This window comes from Grammomys surdaster, unplaced genomic scaffold (genome assembly GCF_004785775.1).
Source record: "Grammomys surdaster isolate TR1022 unplaced genomic scaffold, NIH_TR_1.0 142, whole genome shotgun sequence".
Taxonomy (NCBI): Eukaryota; Metazoa; Chordata; class Mammalia; order Rodentia; family Muridae; genus Grammomys; species Grammomys surdaster.
The window spans coordinates 6,966,398-6,989,122 of NW_021604600.1; the positions used below are offsets into that span (position 1 = coordinate 6,966,398).

Here is a 22,725-nt window from a genome sequence, read left to right on the forward strand (position 1 = left end):
TGTGTGTGTGTGTGTGTGTGTGTGTGTGTGTGTGTGTGTGTGTGTGTAGTGAGCAAAAGAAAGAAATGTGGCCCAGCTCTCCCATTCTCATGAGAAAAACACTTCCATTCATGAGCAGTTTCTACATGGCCCCATGGTGGGCGACCAAGCGTCAACGTGAGTTTTATACCCACATCAGATAACATCACTGCCTCAGCTCTTAGCCAATGAGGCACTGTCCTCTTTGCTGTGGAACTTTCTCTCTGCTTCCATTGTAAGCAGGTCCACTTCCGTGACTGTGAGCCATGCTTAGACAGTCAGATGAGGAAGATATCTTACCTGGGGACATGGGGCTATCTGCTGACTCTAGGAAGACCTGATCTGATGTGAGGTCTAACCCAGTTAGCCATGGAGAACTAACCAATAAACCCCAGGGGTTGGCAGAACAAATTAGTGTGGTGTTAGGAGGGCTGGTGGCCATTTCTCATGCAGTGTTTGGGAGCAAAGGCTGATGGGAGATCTGTGTCCTGGTTATTTCCCTCAGTGTCTGACCCTGAGCCATCTCACCACTCCCAGCTTGGGATGTCCCATAGTGGCTGCAGGAATCAGCTCAGCAGGGGTCAGGAAGATGGGGAAGGGTGAGCAGAAAGCCTCTCCCCCGCAGAACCTCAACATGTCTATATGTATCTGCGTTCTCTTGCTACAACAAACACCATAGGCAGAAAATTTATAAAGTAAAAAGATTTATTTTGGCCAGGCAGTGGTGGCTCACATCCTTATTCCCAGGACTCAGGAGACAGAGGCAGGTGGATCTCTTGAGTTCGAGGACAGCCTGGTCTACAGAGTGAGTACCAGGACAGACAAGGCTATACAGAGAAACTCTGTCTCAACAAACAAACAAACAAAGATTTATTTTGGTTTACAATCTGGAGGAGTTGGCTTCTTCTCAGCTTCTGGTGAAGGTCACGTGGTGAAGAAGGGCCGACAGGTCGGGTACAGGAGACCCAGAGCAGGCAGCAGCTGGGTTTATAATCACTTGGGTTTCTGCTCCACTCCCTGAGGAATCAGGTGATGGAGACATGGCTCAGTTGTTGAGATTCTGCTTTGCAGAGGGCCTGCCTGAGTTCCAGTTTCCAGCACCCAGGAGGGAGCTCACAGGCCTGTCTCCCAGTTGTCTTAGAAGCCAGGTGAAGGGTCAGCCTAGCCTCAAATGTCACACATTCATTTCCAAAGGAACCCACCACCCCAAAACCAGGCCTGAAAATGAGCCCAAGCCTTTAAGAAACCTGCCGCCGTCTACGGAATTCCAGAAAACAGCCCACCCCATAAGACTCCCTGGGGCCTGGGGGTCTGAAAATCAGGCAGTCTTACCTCCTACCCTGCAGTTCTGGACCTGGTAAAACCAGGCCCTTCCCCTCCCTCCCTTGACTACAAAAAAAAAAAAAAAAGAAAGAAAGAAAGAAAGAAAGAAAGAAAGAAAGAAAGAAAGAAAGGAAGGAAGGAAAGAAAGAAAAAGAAAAAAAAGTGATTCTCAGACCGTTTGGTGTGTTCTCCTGCGCCCCAGATACCAAGCCACAGGGTCTGAGGACACCAACCTCTCAGACCAATAAGAGTCTGATCTTACCGTTTCAAGGCTGAACTGAATCTGTTCTTTCATTTTCTTTCACTGACTTCTTTCCTATCTATGGCAGCCCTGCACACGGGCTGGCATGCACACAGGCTGGCCCTGCACAGGGGTTGGCCTTGCCCTGAATGGGAGAAAAGGGTTCTGGGCAATGACAACAGGAGACAGGAACCATGGGTGTCTTTGAACTGAGGCCACCCCAGTTAGCAGAAATAAGTGACACATGGCAGATCTGTCACAACTGAGTGATATCTCCAAATTCATATATAAAATCTTCAGTTGCTGGGTAACTAATTTACTTGGTTTTTCACAGGAGGGATGCTCTCCTGAACTCTGTCTCTAGAGGTCCAGCTGCTAAACAAAACAACCAAATCTACCCCATTGTGCAGTTGTGCCCCACCTTAGAGGGTGGAACACTGCTGAGTGCTGGTTTAAGCCAGCTCAGTGGCAGTCTCTAGACACGCTTGGTCCAGCTCGTACATATCAAGGACCGCGATGCTCCCAGCGCACTGGTCTTCCCTCTCAGTGCTGTTTCTATCCTTTCATCCTCTGACTCCATGAAGAGGTCTTGCTGTGCTAAGACAGCTGCTTTCATTACCGACATCACAGTCCCCTCCCACAGCTTCTCCTAGACGGTGGTAATTTCTCTTTCTCAAATGGTTCCCTAAGTCTCTCTGTGCACAGGGAGAAAATGAGATACTGTGACTACCCCGGCCCTACTGGTCAAAATCTTCTTGTGGTGGATTAAACAAGAATGGCTCCCATAGGCTCATGTATTTGAATGTTGGGTTCCCAACCCTTTAAGGATTAGGAGGTGTGGCCTCATTGGAGTAGTTATGGCCTTGTTGAAGGTGGCGTGTCACTGGGGGTGGGCTTCTAACCTGTGCTAGGCTCAGTTTCATTCTCTAGGCCTGTGGATCAGAATGTAAGCTCTCACCTGCTGCTCCAGCACCACGTCTGCCTGCCAGCTGCCAAGCTCCTCACCATGACAGTCCCAGACTAACCCTTTGACAAACCCCCAATTATGTTTTATACGTTACCTGGTACCAGTATCTTCTCACAGCAGTAGAACAGTGAGAAGTACGTCATCCGTGAACTGTGTGTGGGACCAGTTGTCCCTAGATGTCATGGCCAAGACTGAGAGAGGGAGGGCTGTGATGGGAGCTATGTGATAATTCCCACTATCCACTTCACAAAAAGAATTTCCCATGAGTCTGCGGGTGGGCTTGGTACCCCTCCTTCTCTCACATGGTTCAGTCACGGGCTGCAGCCCTCTGGTGGCTTAGCAGGTTCTGCTGGCTGCTGGACAGGTACTTCCATACTCCAGTTGAGCCCTTACTCACCTTTAGTAAGGTAGAACCAGGGTCTGAGAAGACCAAGAAAGATCCCTGCCAACTCCCCACAGACCACTCGCGGGGTCACTGTGCTTGGGATCACTGTCAGAGCCAGGGTAAGTTCTTGGGACTAGAGGCAATTCCGGCGCAGCATGGTGGTGGGGGATGGGGGGAGAGAGAGTCCATTTCCCAATGCTAAATTGAGCCATGAAAGTTTTATGAAGGGAAAGAGTTTGTCAGCACCAGAAAAACAAGGCAGATTCATTAAGAGCAAATCCCTCAGCACAGGGCTGGCTAAATGGTAACAGGAGAGGCAATAGGATTTGCAAGGCTGTTTTGCCTGCTAAGGCCAGTCCCTGGGCTTCCCAGTGCCGAGGATGCAGGTGGCAGCTGCGCCGGTTTATACAAGGCCTCTCCACAACAAGATGTCTCCAAGGCATGGGTGACAGCACTTGTGTCAGATACCGGAGTGTCCCCAGCCAGCTGATTATCTGCCAAGAAGAAGGTCCCACATAGCTGTGTGTCCCTCCAGGAATGCCACTTGCCTGTTCCTGTGACTTGAGACCATGGTAGCCAGTCCTTCTTGCTGACAGTCCAGCCATGTCTACCCCCACGTATGACAGCTGGTGAACGAATGTCTGTTTGTGTGTCTGTCTGGTCCCCATCACATCCTACTGTCTCACCCCAGATATACTCTGCTCATTTCTATTCCTGGCCATATTCTATGACCTTGGACTTACCACCACTACCACCTCCCCCCCCATGTAAATTCATCCCAGTGTGCTCCGAGTCCCCTCACACCACATCTCCTTACCCCAGTATGTACCCTGACTGAACCTACAACTTTACACATGCAGCTCTCTGCAGGAGGTGGCCACAGCCACTTTCACCGACTGTGCTGACATCCCCTCTGCTCTGGCACACATGTTAACCAGCACTGGAGACCTACGACTGGCCTCTCAGGTGATGCCTCAGCCTAAAACCTGGGCTCTGACCTCGAGTGAAGCATCTGTCCTGGAAGGCCTCAGCCGGGAGTCTGTTTTAACTCATTCTATGTCTTGGTGCTAGTCATGCAAATGCTCTACCAACTGAGCTCACCCCAGCCCCATGTGACTCTTTGGGAGACACTTGTCATTAGACTGGAAGCAAACTGCATGATCCAAGATGACCTCATCTCCAGACTCCTTTTAAACAAGATCAAACATGGATTCTGGGAAGGAGACCTACGTGGGGGAGAGAGCTACCATTCAATTTAACCCTACAAGAGCTTCCTGTGTAGAAGAGTTGGCTCCCTTTGGATCTTAAATGTCTTCCAGAGGCATTAAGAGTTGGCCCTAGCCTGTGGTACCACCAGGGAGTGATACCTAGCAGAGGAAATCATGTCAGGATACGCATGTCCTGGAGGGGACATTGGGACCTCAGTCTCTTCCTGTCTATCTTTGCACTTCCCAGCCAATAAGAGGTAAATCAGCAGCCACTGCCACATAAGAGTGTGCTGCCACAGACCAAGGCAAGCGACCAAGGATTAAAACTGAACTGTGAGACAAAGTGAACCTCTCTTTTAAGTTCATTGTCTCTGGTCTCACTTCAACAAGAGCTGACAGAGACACTCTCCCTGAAAATGATAGTAGGTGAGGAGCTTGTGCAAGTCAGGAGCCAGCAAGGCAGGCAGAGAAAGCTGGAGCTAGCAGGCAGCCTGTGGGGAGCACGCGGAGGCCTGAGCGAATTTGTGTAACAGCACATGAACATGGCCGTGCCGAGGATCCCTCAAACCTTTGAGAATGGCAAGCCTTCTCTTGATGTGAATACAGGATGCTGGCGGTGTGCGGAAGGTACCCACCGTCTTCTTCGAAGGCACTATCCTCCGGGATGACTCTCCCACTACAGAGACACCCGACCAAGAGTAGTTAACCCCACTGAGTTTCCAGGCAGCTGCTAGTGCGGCTCCATTTGAGCTACCTGGCACACCGGATCCCAGCTTTTCTGTATGTGTGTCACCTGTCATCTCTTTATTCTCTCCATTGTCCTGGTCAGATTAAGCCCAAAGCTGTGCAAGTTGAGGCACAGGGGCTGTCTGTGTAGTCCTGAACTCAGACCTCAAAGAAGAGGGAGAGCCTGGAGGTGAGCCACTTGTGGTCTGGAAAGGAGGGGACAGTAAGTGTCAAAGCCCAAGTGAAAGCATGGGAGGAGAGGAATGGAAGGGCTGCAGTCTATCTCTCACTGGCTAGGGAGCTGCTGCATCACAGTACTTGAGGAGACCACAAGAGGGCAACAAATCCCCTAAACTGGAGTTACAGACACTTGTGAGCCACCCTATGAATGCTGGGAATCAAACCTGGCTCCTCTGGAAGGGCATTTAGTGCTTTCCATTGCTAAGCCATTGCTAAACTCCAGCCCCTTCTTCCGGAGTATTATAAAACAAATACCTTCTGAAGTATATTACACAACAGGGACATGATACACACGTGCTTGGTCCTTACACAGCATCAGGCACACTCACGGGTATTTGGAGACAGTGGAGCATGAGCTGGAGAAAGCAAACCACCAGGAGAGGTCTTCGGGAGTACGCTGTCCCTGGCCACTTCCTATCCTGTGCTCTGCTTCCTGTTGGTAATGAGGTGATACTATGATCCTATTGTCCTCACATCCTCAAGTCACATGGAGCCAAGTGACAGGATGGAGCCCTCTGAAACGGCCTTGAATTGTTCACATCAGCTATGACAGTAAGGCAGCTGCCACAGCAAGGAGGATGACCTCCTGATGTCTCGTCCTGAGAGAAGTCCAGGCAGTGTCCTCAGAGGCTGGTGACACGCACACTGCATCCTCACTTCAGCCCTCTCACGGCACTGAGCAGACGGGTGCACCAGCCAGTTGTGGGCACCAGCATACAGCACCAGCCGCGTGCTCTTGTCCAGTTTCCTGGAGAGGATGGGATGGGAGTCGACAGTCCACAGCTGGGCTTTGTTTTATTGCCTCTGTGATGCTGGGAGTCAAACGCAGGGCGAAGCACACACTCCATCGCTGATCTCCACTCTCAACTCCGTGTCTCTGAATGTTCACACCTTGGTGCAGTCACTCAGTGCTCAATGGTGCTCCCTTGCTGCTCCTTCTGGACCTGGGCTACTAAGGCTATCCAGTCCCCATACCCACTCACCCCACAGCCACAGCGACCAGTCCTCCTTTGAAGCCTAGCCGTCAGGTCAGCTGCATTCAGCTGTGGGGCTGTGTATACCTCTGGCCAGTGGTTTCTGAGCTACTTCCTCTGAACAGGAAACTGTCTTCTCCCAAGTGGTGGATGAATGAGGGACTTTTAAGGGGAGGCAAGAGATAAGTCCTGGAGTACGGCCTGGGGCCGGCTTCTCTCTTGACACCCATCCTCTCAGGCCAACTCCAGCAGCTGAGAATATGGCTCAGTTGGTGAACTGCCTACCTCGAATGCATGAAGCACTGGGTTGAATCCTTAGCACTGGCTAAACCAAGTGTGTTTGTGCACACTCACAATCCCAGCACTTGGGAGGTATAGGCTAGAGACTCAGAATTTCACGGCCATCCTTGGCTACAGTTTGAAGACAGTTTAGGATATTTCAAACCCCAACTCAAAAAAGCAAAACACTACCACCACGCTAAGACAACATAAAGATCAAGCGTCTCCCAAATCTTGTGGTCACTTTGACTGATGTAGGGCCACTGGCTGTGGGTTAAAAACACGAGCTTGTAGCAAAGCCAGCTACAGTTTACAGGAACTGTGTGCTGAGCAATGGTGACAGCCAATCAATACACCTGCCACCTCATTCAGAGGCGCTGTCCTGATTCCACTTTTTACGTTTGATAACTGGGCCTACGTTGACTTGCCTGAAGGCTGAGGTTGTGCTTACATGGTGGCACAGCTGGGTGGTTACCACTCGTACTTGAAATGACTTTGGGATGGAGTAGAACACTGGCACCATGTTCCCCAGAGCCTTGAGGGCCTGGGAAACAACCATGTCTACACTCGAACCCATATCTGCTGGAGGCTGACTTACGATCAAGCCTCTTGTGTGTGTGTCCCAAAGCTTCTAAGTGCCTCAACATCTCCAGAGGGAGGGCCTGGAACTAGGAAAGAGAGTACAGATAATGGTCCCAAGAATCTTCTCCCTGCTCCCTGTGCTGGGACCCACCTTGCTTATGCAAAGCTCCAGCTGTGGAACCCTGAGGACCCCGACATCTTCATGTGACCATTAGTGAGCATGTCACACGTGTGGTTGCCTACCATACTGTAATAAGCTTGTGTTGGGATGTGGCTCAATGGTAGGATACTTCCTGTGATCGTTCCCTCCTGAGGCCAGGGGCTGTGTCTTGCCTCTCTGCCCATGACTACCTCATTCTTGATCTAATATTGGTCAGAGTCTCAGGAAATGCAAGGTCAGATGCTCAGAGCTGATTTCAAAAGGGAAACTCAACTCACTTGCAAAAGAGGCCCAAGGACACCACACTGTGCCAAGTCCTCACCTAAGGACAGTCTGCCTAGGCCACTTGCAAACCATTCTCTAAGCCACCAAAGAAAGCAGCAGCAGTAGCTGACTCAGAGCCCTGCCACGCACCAGGAAGCAGGAAGCAGCATGTGTACACTGGCTCCATGACTCGAGAGGATGTGGCCCAGTAAAAACAGAATGAAACCAAATGTGGCCAAACTGGAGTGCACAGGTCTCCTGCTTCCTATTCTTCCTTCAGCCAGGCCTAGCCCTAGAACTCCTGCAGTGTTGCCAAGGTAACCCTGTATAGTCATCCAGCCAAGACAAGGAAACAACAGAGTACATAGTTACATCCCAGCCTCGTCAATTACCTAAGGTGACATCTGTGAATGACTGGCGAGAACAGATGAACATCTCAGGCCCTTAGACTGAGAAGGGTCTTGGCTTCCCCAGTGGGGCTGAGGAAATGGACCAGTGCTGGAAGAGCATCAAGACTGACTCAAGCTTAGCTAGTGACTGCCTGTGTGGCCTTGGGCATCACTCCCCTTCCCAAGCTTCCGTTTCCTCTTCTGTAAGCACTCTGATCCACAGGCAGGGACTCCTCAGAAGCTAGCATTTACAAGAAGCAGACCCCTGGGCTGGTGTCCTGGGCATGGGGTTTGGAACCTTTGGGGAGACAGAGGCTGAGCACAGCTTGCCTCCCAGGTTGAGTCGCTTGTCCTTCAGATAGAGGCAAGGTTACCCAGAGTTCAGCCATCAACCCCATCACAGTGCACAAGGACTGAAGCAGGGGAGGCAGTGAGGGCGGGCTGTAACCTTACATCATGGGAACTATGCCGCCCGCCCCAAGTTCCAAGGATGAAAACAGTATCCAGCTCTGGCCTCTGCCGGAGGACAGCTAGAAGTCGTAGACAGCCAGTGGGTTCGAGACCAGATCCTGAAGGATACCTGTGGCAAGGGTAGTTACATTAAAAGATTCATTTCTTTCCTTCTCCTTTGGGACCAGAAGAGACTGCCTGATAGTGTATTTGTGTCAAGAGCCACCAGAGAACAGGCACGGAGGTACCCCAGCACTTGGAAGGCTGAGGCAGGAGGATCAAAGGTCAAAGCTAGAGACTTGAAGCTCATTTCTGTTCTCCTTTATCTATAAACATATTATTTCCATACTGAAAACAGGAGAAATAAAAATAAGGCTTTAAAAAAAAAACAAAAAAACAAAAAACAAAACCTGTTTCCAAAATGCCTGCCCAGGAAGGAGCCACACTCCTGGGTGGGTCATTTAAATCACTAACTTTATAGTTCCCATTCTACCTAAACACTCCTCCCACGGGTGCCCACAGCACGTTCTGCAGCTAGTTTTCCCAAGTCTAGCAACAACGCCTCCCAATTCCAAAGGCCCCAGTCAATTAATTAACAAGCCTTTTAAAGGCAGTTCCAAGTGCTGAGAGACAGGAAGGGAGAGCCCTTGAGCAGGAGCTCCTTCAGTCAGTGAAGAGGGGCACTTGAGCACCCTCCCTGAGGAGCTCAGAAAGGTGAGGCCACTGTGCCAAGAACGCTTCATTATGCTAAGGGGATAGCCAGGAGGCTCCTCCGCCACTTCCTGTGGGGAAAAGCTCCGTGTGGAAAACTCTGAGAAATCTTCACCCACATAACAGTTTGAGGCCCTTGCTCCACACCAAGCATCATGCTGGGAACACAAGCCACTCCCATCTTCAACTTCTCTTAGTGTGACATAAGGGGGACAGACACAGTGCTGGGAGACAGTGGAGAGAGAAGACAGGAGGGCTCATAGAGGACATGAGGTTTGCATGAGAGGAGAACAGAACAGAGCAGTTGACATCAGACCAGAACATCAGTGGCCCAAGCACACTCAACAACATGCTGAATTCATGGCACACGACCCTACCTGCCAGTCTACCCCCACACTGATCCGAGGGAAGGGATGCTGGTGGCAGGAGTCACTACCCATTCTGGATGACACCAAGCCAGCTAGGGATTGTGTCATGTGACAAAGGTGACAAGCCCCAACATACAATGCTTTCCTAGAATTACTGCTGAGAACGTCTACTTACTACTCTCAAGTGTGGTAAGGGGAGAGAATGACAAGACTCATTCATGACCCCACCAAAGCTGCCTGGTCCCCAACATTATCTTCACTCAGCTTCATCCTGCTTTCAGCCTAGAGATACTGTCAGTCCTCTGCCTGTCTAACTCTCTGAGGTCTGCTCCACTTAGATGCTTCTTGTGGTGAGTCTGGCCCTGGTTCTTGTTACCCACCTGCTGCCCGGCTGCCCATGCCCTCCCCATCCTTAAGGCCAGTCATTGGTGACCCACATCTCAGAGTCCCACACATCTCAGCTGGGAGGAAAAGATATGGATCCAGCAGCAAGATAACCTTGGGATACATCCTGCCTCTACCTCGAGGTCACTGTCATAGAAAGCAGCTCCCCAAGCCGTGAGCATGTTTCTTCAGGTAGTGTGACGAAGACGTTAGCACGTCCACAGCAGTTGGGCCTCCTCTCACTGCTCTCCCAAGACAATACCAACACAGACCTCAGCACCACACAGAGTTCCACTGCTGGCTCCGTGGTGACCAGCCTTAAGGAGGGTCAGGTACAAAGAGGCCCCATAACTACTGTTTATATAACAACAACGTAAGCATTTTATTTAGTCATTAAGCTTCTTAGTATCACAATGGAATGATGAGAAAACAAGAACAAAAACCGCGAGTCTTCGCGAATCTCTGACAAAGAGCAGAGACTTCAAGGCAATCGGAGGGGCAGGAGGCTCGACAGAAACAGTCCCAATGTCGAATTTCTCCTGGTCTGGCTGGGCCAGGAGGGGTGGGGAGGTGGAATGGTGAGAAGGTGGCACTGTCGTAAGCGGTCCTTGGCGATTCTGACTCAGTACTGATACACATGATCTGCATGAACCACACTGTGGGATCTCTGGGTACCTCCCTGGCATCCAGCCACAGGGCCCTTACCCTGCTCCAAATGTGTGGAATCTCTACCAGTGTCAAATGGGCTCCAAAACCTGCTGTGCTGGTGGCAGCAGGAGGGCAGAGGCAGGTCACTTGCTCAGGGCGCACCCATCCAGAGAGTGGCCGAGTCTTGTCACAGACTTCCGTGGCACAGGTGCAGGTGGTGTAGGTGGCGGTGGCAGCAGGCACATCCCTGGGGCAGTGAGCAGCCAGGAAGGCAAGCAGGCACTCCTAGAGCTTCACGGTGCCAGGGGGCAGGCTGTCATTGCAGAGTCGGTAGTAACGTAGATCATTTACCAGTCTGTGCACATTCTGGGTGAAGGAGGGTAGGTCCTGAAAGGCAGGGCAAAGCTGAAGCCTGGCTCTTGAAGGCCCACCAGACCCTAATAGCCTAGGCTACCCACTTGCCAAACACATGAGCTGCCCCCACACCTGTGCTTTTGGCTCTATGCAAACATTTAATACAATTCCAAGTCCCAAGCAAGGCACTGGTTGGGTCAGGGGCACATGCACAAACTCTTTTTCAGGGCTCCACGGGCCAGTCTCTGCTGTAAGCAACTTAGAACTGTCCCACAGTCTGCAACGCAGGATCTTGCAGGTTAGACAGGGAGGGAGGGAAGAGCTCCAGCACCAGTCTGGCTGTTCCTCCTCTTCCCAGAGGCCAGCCTTTGATGGCTCACATCTGAGGCCTTCCTCATGAGTTCCACAAGTCCCTACAAGTCACATGACCTCTGAATTGAAGAAGACACTGCCTAGCCACAGAGCTGCCCTACTGGGAGCAGCAGCAATCGGGAAAGCACCCAGACGTTGAAATTGCTCCATCGTTTCCCACACTGCTTAACGGAGCACACCTGCTGTGCAGGTCCTGATGTGAAGACTGTCAACACTACACACATACTGTCACAGACATAACTGACATCCTGCCTTGGCTACCAGGGTGATCCCTGTGCGAACCTCAGCCACATCAAACAGCTGACACTACTTCTGCGTCTCCCACCGTCTTCCTCGTCTGGAACTCAGCTCACACCTGTCCCCATGGCCTGACACTGCCTACCTTGCCTTAGCTGGACTGCTCAGCACCTCTGCTGAACTTTCAAAGTGCCCTCAGGCAGATCATGTTGCACCTCTCCTGCAGAACACTCAGCCGGGATCCTGTTCCACTACCCAGAGCCCTTCTAAGCCTAGGCCATCTACAATGTAGAGAGAAGAGTTGCTCTTTAGGTGGTTGGAAGAGCAGGAAGTAATAGAAACAGTGTGACCCAAAAATACACCACACGGCCTGTCTCCCACAAAAGCAAGCATGGAAAGCAGGTGAGTGGCAGCAAGGTGACTCAATGCATGACCTCACGGGAAGTGACTCAGTTCATCGTGAACAAGAGCACAGGGCCTGGGAGTGCTCACCTTTAACCCCAGTACTTGGGAGGCAGAGGCGGAAGGATCTCTCTGAATTTGAGGCCAACCTGGTCTATCTGGCTCAGGCCAAAGTAAGACCCTCTGTAGAGGGGAGGAAGGGGCAGAAAAGGGGTGGGTAGCACTTGCATAGAAAAGGCAGAGGGAGAAAGATCACAAACCAAGTTCAGCAAAGGCTACAAAGTGACCTCATCTCAGAATAATCAAACAAAACTAAGCCAAAAACTGACCAAGCAGCACGTTTTCAGTCAGCAGCTCCCAAACACCAAACCAGAACTCCCTCAGTAGAGCCAAGCACGCCTCTCCATTTTCAATATGCAGCCTAGGAGTGACCAGATTTAGAACCCCATGTATTAACCAAGAAGTTGACCAATACTGATGCCACTGCAAAACAACCAAGATATTAGGAGTTGGTCTCTAGGAAACCAAGGAAAAACAACTCAAGTGGCTGAAAAGAGAGAACAAGACAGAATCCCAAAGACAAGACAGTTCTAAGACACAAAAGAACACATACCAAATGAGGGGAAGAGAGGCCAGAAACCCGCTTAGAATGCTGCTCCAGCATAGAAATCCTAGCACCAAGAGACCGAGAGCAAACAACTCTCACTCCCTTGGAAGGGGACAAGAGGAGACATGCTTGTCCAAAAACAAAAACCAAAGCAAAACTTCCAAAAGAATGTATTCAACAGAAGGCCTAATACACACAGAGCAGGAAGAGCTACGGCCACACAACACAGAACGAGAGCAGATACAGAGCTTGACAGCATAGGGCAGTGATGGCTCTGAGTGACTTCACCCTGGGGTATCAGTGGCACAGAGGGTCAATGCTACGAGGCTCCTTTAAGGAATTTGAGCTGTGCCAGCGCTGGGCTATGAGGAGCTACAGAAAGTCCAGGGCATCCAAGCAACAGGGCCACCTCAGGGACCCAGAGTGGTATCAATCTTTAGCCTGCCTGAAAGCGCAGAGGGGCAGCATGGTATCTTCTAGACCATTAAGAGGTGTGCGTTGTGAGGGAGTGGGATATGACAAAAGAGTCTTGACAATGTGTAGCCTGCTGAGGCCAGAGCCTGGGACCTCAGTGGCTGAGACAGAGAGCACGTGAGCAACAGAAGCCAAGTCCCTGAGAAAGGGTGTACCTCCCACACCCAACCCCAGAAGCAAGTTTCTGAGGTATTGATGACTACCTACTATTAGGGATAGCCACGCCCAGACCCAGATGGGCCCCTCACTAAACAACAGCAAGCTCAAGAGCCCACACATGTGTTCCCCAGAGACTGGCCCTTTCTCCTCACCCGATCCATCTTGAAATTCCGCCCCAGAACATTTTTCTGATTGGCATCCACACCATCACAGCTAGTCAGGAACTCTGGAAGAAAGGCTGCAAAGAAGCCATCAAAGTCGACAGAGGCCATGTTGTAAATGGCAATGCCGATCTCCTCCTGCAGAAGGTCATGAGACTTATGAACCAGGACCTGGAGCAGCACGTTCACAAACTGGAACAGCATGGTGGTCCGGAAGATCTTCTGCAAGCAGAGGAGCAGGAGCATGGGACAAGAGGCTCACTAAGATCCCTGGGGCCACCCCAGGTTTAATGTGTTCCCCAAAATACTCCCCAAGCAGACTCAAGGGACTCAGACTTGGCACAGAACTCCTATACCAGGAGGGATCCTTCCAGGAGAGGAGGCACTTACTTTGTGGTATAGCTTCTGCTTCGTGTTCAGCGTCTCCAAGTAGAAGAGATTTTGTTTGAACAGGTGGATGTCAGGCTGAAGAAAGGACTGTCCGAAGGCCTGAGGAGTAAGACTACTATTTAATAAGCAGCATTTAAGTTCCTCAGACACGACCCCCAGGGCCTCTACCTTATGCCAGAATCAACACTATGCAGCTCGCTGGGCGGCTAGGGCGAGTCGCCTGTCTCAATTCTGTCTGTCAGGGCAGATCTCTGCAATGCGTGTCTAGTGCCTCAGCACCCACTTATTTCCGTCTCATTTACACCTTCTTAAAGGAAACTTTACAACAGTAGCTCTCAACCTGTAGGCCACAACCTCCACAGGGGTGGCACATCAGATATTTACATTACAATTCATAACTAGCAAAATGACAGTTATAAAGAAGCAACAAAAATAATTTCATGGTTGGAGGTCACAACATGAGGAACTGTATTAAAGGGTCACAGCATCAGGGAGGTTGAGAATCACTGCTCTAGAACCTTTCCAAGAACCCATCTTTGAAGCAAGATACCCACACTAGTCAACTCCTTGAGCAATCTGAGCAGACAGCAAGCGTGCCTGTCTACCTAGGCAATCCCTGCAGGGCTCCCCCACAGGCCACAAGTCCTCAGAGGTTCCTTCTCAATCACTTCATCTGCTTTGGGGTTGAGCAACAACGCATTTGTAAACTGCCTTAGAGTAAAATGTCTAGGAGTGAAAGTCACTAGTTCAAGAGAAAACACACACCCAACACAAAATTCCCCACTCCAATACAAACTGATCATGGGGGGGACAAGCGAGGCTAGCAACTGCAACCTACAGGAATCCTTCCTCTATCGAGTGGCTACTCTAGCCCAGAGCTGCTGGCTGTCAAGGAATCTTGTCATCATTGCTATAGTAGTGGGATTTCTCCCTCACAGTCAGGGTTACTAAAGCTGGGCTGGGACAGAGCCTTTGGCTCCGGCTTTTTCCACCCAGCACAGCTCATGTTTATCTCCACTGTAGTGCTGTGTTCCTCATTTCCAAGGAATGGCTCGCCTGGGCCAGTGGGTTCACCCTTCCAGAGCCAGTGAGTATCTGGATTGTTTCTAGTCTAGGGAAACCATGAAAATAGCCACCAACATCTGTGTACAGGCTGTGTGAACATATGCTGCCATTTACCTCAGATGATACGCTAGATGATACGCTCAGTCATATGTGACTTTGTAACAAACTGCCAAACGATCCAACTCTTTCAAAGGGACTTTTATAAGCCTCAAGTGAGACCATAGCTCAGTCAAAGAAGTTTGCCAACACTAGAATACACCAAGCCCAAGCCCTGAACAGGGCAGCATGGTAGGAGCCAGAATGCACTTAAATGCAGATTGCTGGGCTCTCCAGAGACGCCTAGCTGGTTAGTGTCTTATAAGGAAGAGCTGCGTAGCTCTCAGGCAGATGGCTCCTTAACCGCCCGCGGCCTGGTCAGACAGAACATCTCACTCTGCAGCCCATATGGACTGGAACTACATGTGTCACCAAGCCCAACAAAGGTTCCTCCTTACCCTGCTGTTGAAGGAAAGGAATGGACATGCGGCAGACATTCGCAGGTGCCGTGTGCTTGCTGTGCATTCTCATCTATCTCACAATAAACCTGAGAACTAGCAGGATTAACCCCACTGTACAGAGTAAGAGAGTGAAGCGCCAAGAAACTAACTTTTAAATACAGGGTCAGAGCTCAGTGTGACCTCACACTTCTTATAGTGTCAGGTTGGAAGAAGGGGGCCACATGCCCGAAAAGAACCCAAGGGACATTGACCAAGAATGCAGCCTGCGGCCCGCCCCCCCTCTGGAACAGGGTCCACATATTCTCAGGGCACACTGCAGCTTCACAAGCAAGCACTCCACCTTACCTGCATGATGGCACTGAACTGGGGCTCATTCTCCATCTGCTCCTCAGCGATGCCCCTCTGCACGCTAGCTAGGACAGTGGACTTAAAGAAGTACCGCCAGTTGTGATGGAGCGTTCGAAAGAGGAGCTCAAACAGCTCAGCCTTGACATCAGGGGACGGGCGCTGCAAAGAAGCCACACAACAATGCATGTTCCCTCCATGTAGCTTGGAGGCCTCTTGGTGTGTGGGCCACCACAGAAGCCTAAGAGGCGCCAGACAGTAGCCAGAATTCACATCCCACCCACACTTCTGCCACTTCCCATGTAGACGGCTCTGAGCCATTTGAGGGGGCAGTTAACCAGGAGTGCTTATGGAGACGGGCCTACACTTGAGACATTAGGATGAGTACCAGGAGGCTCCTTCCAACAAATATCTCACCTTTAAACACCAGGAAGAAAGGCTACAACATGCAAAGACAATGAAAATGTAAATTTTCTATTCAAAAAACAGCTAGTTTGATTGGTCCTATCTTTTAGGTTATGTCCATCCCTCTCCCAGGATGGAAATAGTGAGCTAGCTAACCTTTATGCAACCTGAGAGGCTAATGACAGGAAGAGGACCTAAAAGCAGCACTGTTACCCAAGAGAGGCAAGACTGAAGAGCACTTAGGAATCAGAGAAATCTAAAAGTCTCCCAATGGAGGCAACATGCTGTGCTAATTGCTGCCTGTGTGTGGCTCCTTTTCTTGCAGCCAGCATCAGGATTATGAGAGAGCAGAGGAGTCACTGAAGCACGATTTCCTAACTGAAGCCCAAATGTCCAAGTTGCCAGCAAGCACACAAGCCACATTGTTCCCAACACTGCTGCAGAATTCTCTGACTGTCAGCTGCACAGCCATGTGTGACTCAGAACCCAAGGCCCTGGACTTCAGTCAAGGGGAAAGCTCTAGGATCAGCTCCCATTCCCCAACCACTGCGGTTAACGTCCAGTCTGTGTCTACGCTTACTCTGGGTCTGTCCTTTCACTTAACCAGACCATTAAAAGCTCTATCTGAATTGTCACCAAAAACCCGCCTTTAACAGGACTACCAAGTTGAAAGCATTCTTAGGGGGTGAGAGGGAGAGGAAGAGAGGTACTCTGGAAAAACAGATGTACTAACTGCTGAGCCATCTCTCCAGCTATGAGTTATGAGCATTTAAAAGCTAATTATCCAGAAACATTCATTCTTTTCATTAAGTATTAATTTTCTGTGTATGTGTGTACATGATGTATCCATTTCTGGGGGGAGGAAGGACCCCAAAAACTATTTACAAGAGTATTGAGAGAACTCATAAATGAGATTTAAAACACAAGGCACTTTCCCTCCCTCCCAGTAAGGAGGCACCACAGGGACCTCCCTGGTCCCACCTACCTCAGCAATGATGGGGTACACTTGCTCCATGCATAGCGCAATAATGCTGGGGAGGAAGGGCTTGAACACCTGGCCTGGCTCCTGAACCACCACTTGTAGAATCTTCAGGAACTTCTCCACCACCCGGCAGCCAGTGCTGCCTTCATGGAGGATGCTCTCAGCTAACTGTTCTCTGCAGGCAAGAGAAAGCCACAGAACAACTCACAGTGATTCTTTAGGAAGCAGCATGATAAGCAATGCTTACAGCAAGTGAGGGAAAGGAACAGAAAGCCCTGCATTTTTTAGCAAACTTGTCCCTTGACTCTGAAGTACTGGGCAGTAGGTGTGTAGTTACCTGGTAAACATGTTGAGGAAAGTCTGTATGATCTGCTCAGTGAAAGGCACACCCATCTGTACTCTAAGGCCTCGGAACAAGGTGAGGAAGAAGCTCAGCATCTCATCCGTCACATCTATGAAGGACAAGGCAAACGGTCAACACCATGCGCACAGGGACTAAAGACATTCCTGACTTCATCAATTTTCCTTTGCAATCTGCACTGTCATCTCTCTCTAATGCGTCCTACTAGAAGAAATGTCCCCAACACCATCAGAGCCAATGATGGAAAGTGGAAGATGATTAAGGGCCTGCTGAGAACAGGGCTCTGATCCTGGGAACAGCTGCCTGATTGCTCACAGTAGGAAACAGAGCTGTTGCATCGTGAAGCCCAGCACACTGTCCCGCATCCAGCATGGTCAGCACTTTCAGTGAAAATGAACCACTTTATGCTCACATCCAAGAAATTATCCAACTGGGTCAACACCTGAGCCCCTTGGCATTTCTCTCTAAGCAATCACCGCTGTAGTAGGTCAGGGTTAAGTGGATAAAAGTAGATAATGACAGAGCACTCAGGTCACACTGCCCTGGGCCACCAAATGGACTTATTGATTCTGGTTAGCGTGGTTCCATATTCAGGTCACAGCATCAGTTGCATGGGACATTTTGGTTCTTACTATACACAAAGTGCTTACAAGTGCAATCAGTGCATCTAAGCTACGAAGGTCCTGCTGCCTAACACTGACAAGTCTACTGTGAATGCTTTCAGGAGAGTCAGACAAGCATGTCCAGAGAGACAGCAGTACTGGTCAGTGACAGTAGCACTGACAATGGGGTTTAGAAGAGCACGTCAACCAGCTGCTAAGTAAGAAGCACGTACCTTCCCTCTTCCCTCTCCTTCCTGTCTGTTCTGATGTCTACTTTCTCACCCACCCACCTTGATTTACAAAGGAAAAGTAGGCAGGAAGCTGCGAGCAACTCCACGTCACAGGACAGGTGCCAGGCTGACACCAAGAGCTCTGCTCATCTCTCCAGACTATCCAAAGATGGTACAGCTTTGCCTTTGTCTGTGTGTGTGCCGTCACTGAGCACAGCCCAAGCTGGCTGCTCTAGAGTTCCTTGTGAACACCATGATCCATAAGGCAGACCTTTGAGCCAATTCTTACCTGACTGATGGATAAAAGCTGGAAAGAGGGCTAGGGAGACCTGAACAGATTCCTGCAGTGACTGGTAACAGATCTGTCGAGATTTGGTGGATTCCCCAGAAATATTCTCCACAATATCTTCCAAGACACTAAGTGTCTGGTGAATAATCACTTTGGCTGTAAGTCAAGATGAAGCTGCAGTTATCTGTTGTCTGAGACACAGTATAATTAGAGGGAACACACACAAGGGAGGCAAGAATCTTGCAGAGGAGAGACCAGGAAGACAAAATGGAAGTCTTACTAACCAGGAGAACTTATCTCTTCCATTATATGACCCCATAAGCACCAGGTCCTTATCTCTCTCCTCTTTCTTTTTACTTTCAAGATTCCAGTTGTCCTCCTGTTTGAACACTTGGACTTATGCTTTCTTTCCCTCTATCCACTAGCAACAAATCAAACAGATGATGGGCTGGGAATGTAGCTCAAGTTCTTGCCTAACAAGCATAAGGCCCTAGGTTCAATACTCAGAATCACACAAAAACTGGGTGTGGCAGTACACACACACACACACACACACACACACACACACACACCCCTCTACTTCTCCACAAAACACCAACTAGCCAACCAAACACCCTATAAGTTGATAAGGTGACTGGTGAGACAAATGGTCAGGCAATTAGTAGAGGAGAACAGACTCGTCTCCCTTCTGCTACAGACAGCACCCACCCTGCTAACCACACAGGTACAGCCTACCATGCAATGTAATAGTGCTGGCTTTAGGAAAAATTGCTTGATAAATCTTCGGTCTATCAGGCCTATAATCTGATAATGTATACATACTTATTATTTATTAGTGGCAACATATTTAACTCTGAGATCACAGCATGATTCTACACAGCACAGAGACCAGTGGCAGTGACTAGCTGACATCAGAAGTGAGAGCTGCAGAGGGTCAGGAGCCAGCTTATTCCTTGGGTAGGATCCAAGTCAGGCCCAAGAGACCCAACTTTGTTAGGTTCTTATGATGGTCAGGGGCAAGGTTTTAGCAGGGCACCTGACATAGGAAGAAAAGGCTGTTATCATTCTCCTACATGAGTGGAGGCTGCCTGACTCAGTCCAAGCCTAGTATGCTCAACCTTGATGAACTCCATAGGCCAGTCCAGACTGAAGCTTAGAGAGCTACTATCAAACCTCCAGTATGCACTGAGCTGTCTTGAGCATCACAGAGTCCACTGGTTCCTATGTGGGCTAACACTTCAGTCAGAGGAGGGTGTGACAGAAAGAAGGCATGCTGAGGAAGTATGCAAAAGTTAGCTCTATTCCTCTAGTGTTACTAACTGCTGAGCTCTGCTTTCTTCATCTGAAACAGTGGCCGAATAATATTCCCTCACGGGACAGAGAATGGAAGGCAATGACTCACAACAGGCTGGATCACTGAAGACTGATCACAGGGAGGCACAAGAACAAACAAAAAGCACTAACACTACTGATAAGAAGCAAGCAAAAAACTGCTGCATGCTCAGAGACTGTGGTAAGGCTAAGAACTCACGAAGGACAGGGTACCAGACACAAAGGACAAGGTATCAGGGGTTAAAATCAATGGAGTCAAGAGACAAAAATCAGACCTATCTGACACTCAAGGGATTTTTTTTTTTAAAGGACCAATGATAATTTACTAAAACATAAAATAAACTGAAAACACTGTTAAATGTGTGACTGTGGCCTACCCACATAATTTATTATAAACCATGAAAGCCAGGCAGGTAGGTCATGCCTGTACACTCAGCACTTGAAGGCAGAATCAGGAATATCAAAACCTCCAGGACGATCTGAGCTGTAAAGAGCCTCTACCTCAAATAAGATAATAGCAGCAATAATAGTAATAACAATAAATACAGCAATCCCAAAACATTAAAGACCTAATCCTCAGAAAGCCAGAGACAATGAGAAGTGACACAAAGCCTCAGACTTGGCCATTCAGACTTCTGCCTCCACCACCTTCCCTGCCACTGGCCTCTAATGGTCAGCTAACCTAGTCTATGTGATGAGTTCTAGAAAAATCGTGGTTACAGCAGGCTACAGTGAAGAAAATGTCAGCCAGAGAGATCACAAGTTCTGGCCCAGCATGGACTATCTGCATTCTAAGCTAGCCTGAGACATACAGTTAGAGCTACCTCTAAAGAGCATTCTGTATTACCATCTGTGATATTTCACAAAGCATCCCTGTTGGCCTATTCTACAAGCAACACCATCTAAAAGTGTTCCATTATTCTTAATGTAAAAAGATGTATTCTATTTTTAAAATATCTTGTATTTGTTATTTTCAAAGATGCTTAATCCTTTTTCCATGAATTAGAATTGTCTCATTTTTTTTTCTCCTCGTGAATGTAAATAATCACATCTCAGTATTACATGTGAAGGCACACGTTCTTCTAAAACCTCTGAAATATTTTTATTTGGAAAAGGTTAAGGCCACTCAGAAGAGAGTTGACACAAGAATCTGAAATAGGTTCACAGTCACCCTAGGGCTTATAGATAGAGGCACCACCACTGGCAGCGTCATTCATAGAGGTTTTCTTTAGGTATCTAACACTTAGCTAACAGATAGGGGAATGTACTCAGGAAGTATGTCCAGCAGATGTACTAATGAATTAACTCCTTGGTAAGCATCTATCTGAACCTTTTCTGTGAAGCAGTGATTGATGCCACTATAAGCAAAGGAAGTCACCTCAAGGGCTTCAGGTGCAACTGTCTACACAGGAGCTACTTACTGTCATCCAGTGGCATCTTTCTCTGGGGGGCAGCAGCACTGGGCTTCAGGCTGTGGTAGTCCCGGGAGAGTGCAGAGATGAGGCTGGCATGGTTGATGGAGCGCAGGGGCCACTGCTGCTCACTCTCAGGAAGATTTGGCCATGGAAGGAGCAAGGTATTAGAAAGTGCACGGCAAACCAACACCTGCGCCTAGAAGGAACCCAAAGGCATCCATCAAAGGTCAAAAGGAAGTAAAAGCTGGTAGCCAATAGAGATATAACATGTAGTACCCTGTACACTCTGCTTCGGATCTTAGGTGTCTTTCTTATAGCCTGGCCATGCTCTACCTAAAGGCACCCAGGCAGAAAAAAGAAACACAGAAAGTAACCCCACATCTAGGTCTCAATGTACAGGGTGAGTTTCAGGAAGCCTAGCTGGTGTTCACCCTGCTCAATCTGGCATCTAAAGCCTCACAGAAGGAGAAATCTCAGTAGACACAGAATCTAGTGTGGCCTTTGATACTGCCCTCTGACCTACAAGCAACCACTGAGAACAGGCTCACAAGAACACGTTCTTGCTCACATTCAGGTCTCTAAAGAACCTGTCTGTAAACCCACCCACCTCCTCACTTCTTGCTCCTAACTAGTTTGAGCCTCTCCAATAGCTTCTCAACCCCAGAAAGAAAGTGTATGAGGATATAAACCAGACTGGCCTGAACCAATAAGAGCACAGGGACTCTCCTTAGGAGGCAAATGATATCTCTGTGCATGAACAGGGACGTTTTCCCATCTGAATCAGGATTTTGGCTGTGAGTCAGAGAAGCCAGGAGGTTGTGTCAGTGCTACCCACTGAGGCAGTTCGTGAAGCTGAGGTGGCTTTCAACTAAGAATGTAAAAGCAGAATCAGCCTCTTCTGCCTCCACTTCCCCGGATCTCAGTCACAGAGCTCCAAGAATGCCAAATGGGATGTGTCCTACCTTATCTGTTAGACGCTGAGCAGAAGCATCAATGATGCTGTTGAACACCTTCTGCACTGCAGGGATACTGATCAAAAAGACAGGCCGTACAGTGGTGGCTAGTGAGACTAGTAGGTGGCACGCAGACAGCAGCAACTTGTCTTGGACCTAAAAACAGAAGACATGTGACATGTTGGCTTACTTCACCTCATTGTGACTGCTATTGGAGAGTTTCCTCAGTTGGCGGCAGCTAATGGCTGTCAAACTATACTATACCACTCACTGAAGGATGTGTCTGCAGTGTCTCCTATGATGACTCTCAAACAAAATGACTGTCTTCCAGTCCACACCTCTAGCTGCCTCCCTCAAGTAAGCATCACTCTTCTCCTTCTTCCCAGGCACCCTTCAACTGGCATATGTCTGTCCTATTACACAGTGCCTTCACTAGCATGGTGTCCAAGTCGTTCCTTCAAACACAGTAGTAGTCTTTGAGTCCCTGCCCTGGCTCCTAGTGAAGCCAGGGTCTCTCTCACTCAGCCCTTCCTTTCTGCATTTCATCTGGCCAATCTCCTAGTCTCTCTCCTATTTCTGTCACCTCAACATGCCTTAAAAAACTTGGTTCAAGTCACTGGCAATTTCCAAACCATAAAAGAAAAGTTCTTGGAAAGGAGCGGTTAGAAACTGGCCTCAGCCTTGCCTGTATTAAACACACACATACACACACACTCATACACACACTCACTCTCTCTCTCTCTCTCTCTCTCTCTCTCTCTCTCTCTCTCTCTCTC

The 22,725-nt window shown here is 49.2% G+C and overlaps 1 protein-coding gene across 2 annotated transcripts in view; it reads right to left on the bottom strand.

The window, feature by feature from the left end:
• Positions 1-10,026: 10,026 nt before the first annotated feature.
• Xpo6 (exportin 6) overlaps positions 10,027-22,725 on the bottom strand; it is a 99,348-nt gene continuing 86,649 nt past the window's right edge. For both annotated transcript variants that reach the window (XM_028764133.1, XM_028764132.1), the window contains exons 16-24: positions 21,959-22,105; positions 21,003-21,192; positions 18,250-18,405; positions 17,105-17,219; positions 16,771-16,942; positions 15,381-15,542; positions 13,474-13,572; positions 13,075-13,305; positions 10,027-10,704 (exon numbers count right to left, since the gene is read on the bottom strand). In XM_028764133.1, the coding sequence (XP_028619966.1) occupies positions 10,603-10,704; positions 13,075-13,305; positions 13,474-13,572; positions 15,381-15,542; positions 16,771-16,942; positions 17,105-17,219; positions 18,250-18,405; positions 21,003-21,192; positions 21,959-22,105 (1,374 nt within the window). In that variant the 3' untranslated portion in view covers positions 10,027-10,602. The remainder of the gene's footprint in view (positions 10,705-13,074; positions 13,306-13,473; positions 13,573-15,380; positions 15,543-16,770; positions 16,943-17,104; positions 17,220-18,249; positions 18,406-21,002; positions 21,193-21,958; positions 22,106-22,725) is intronic.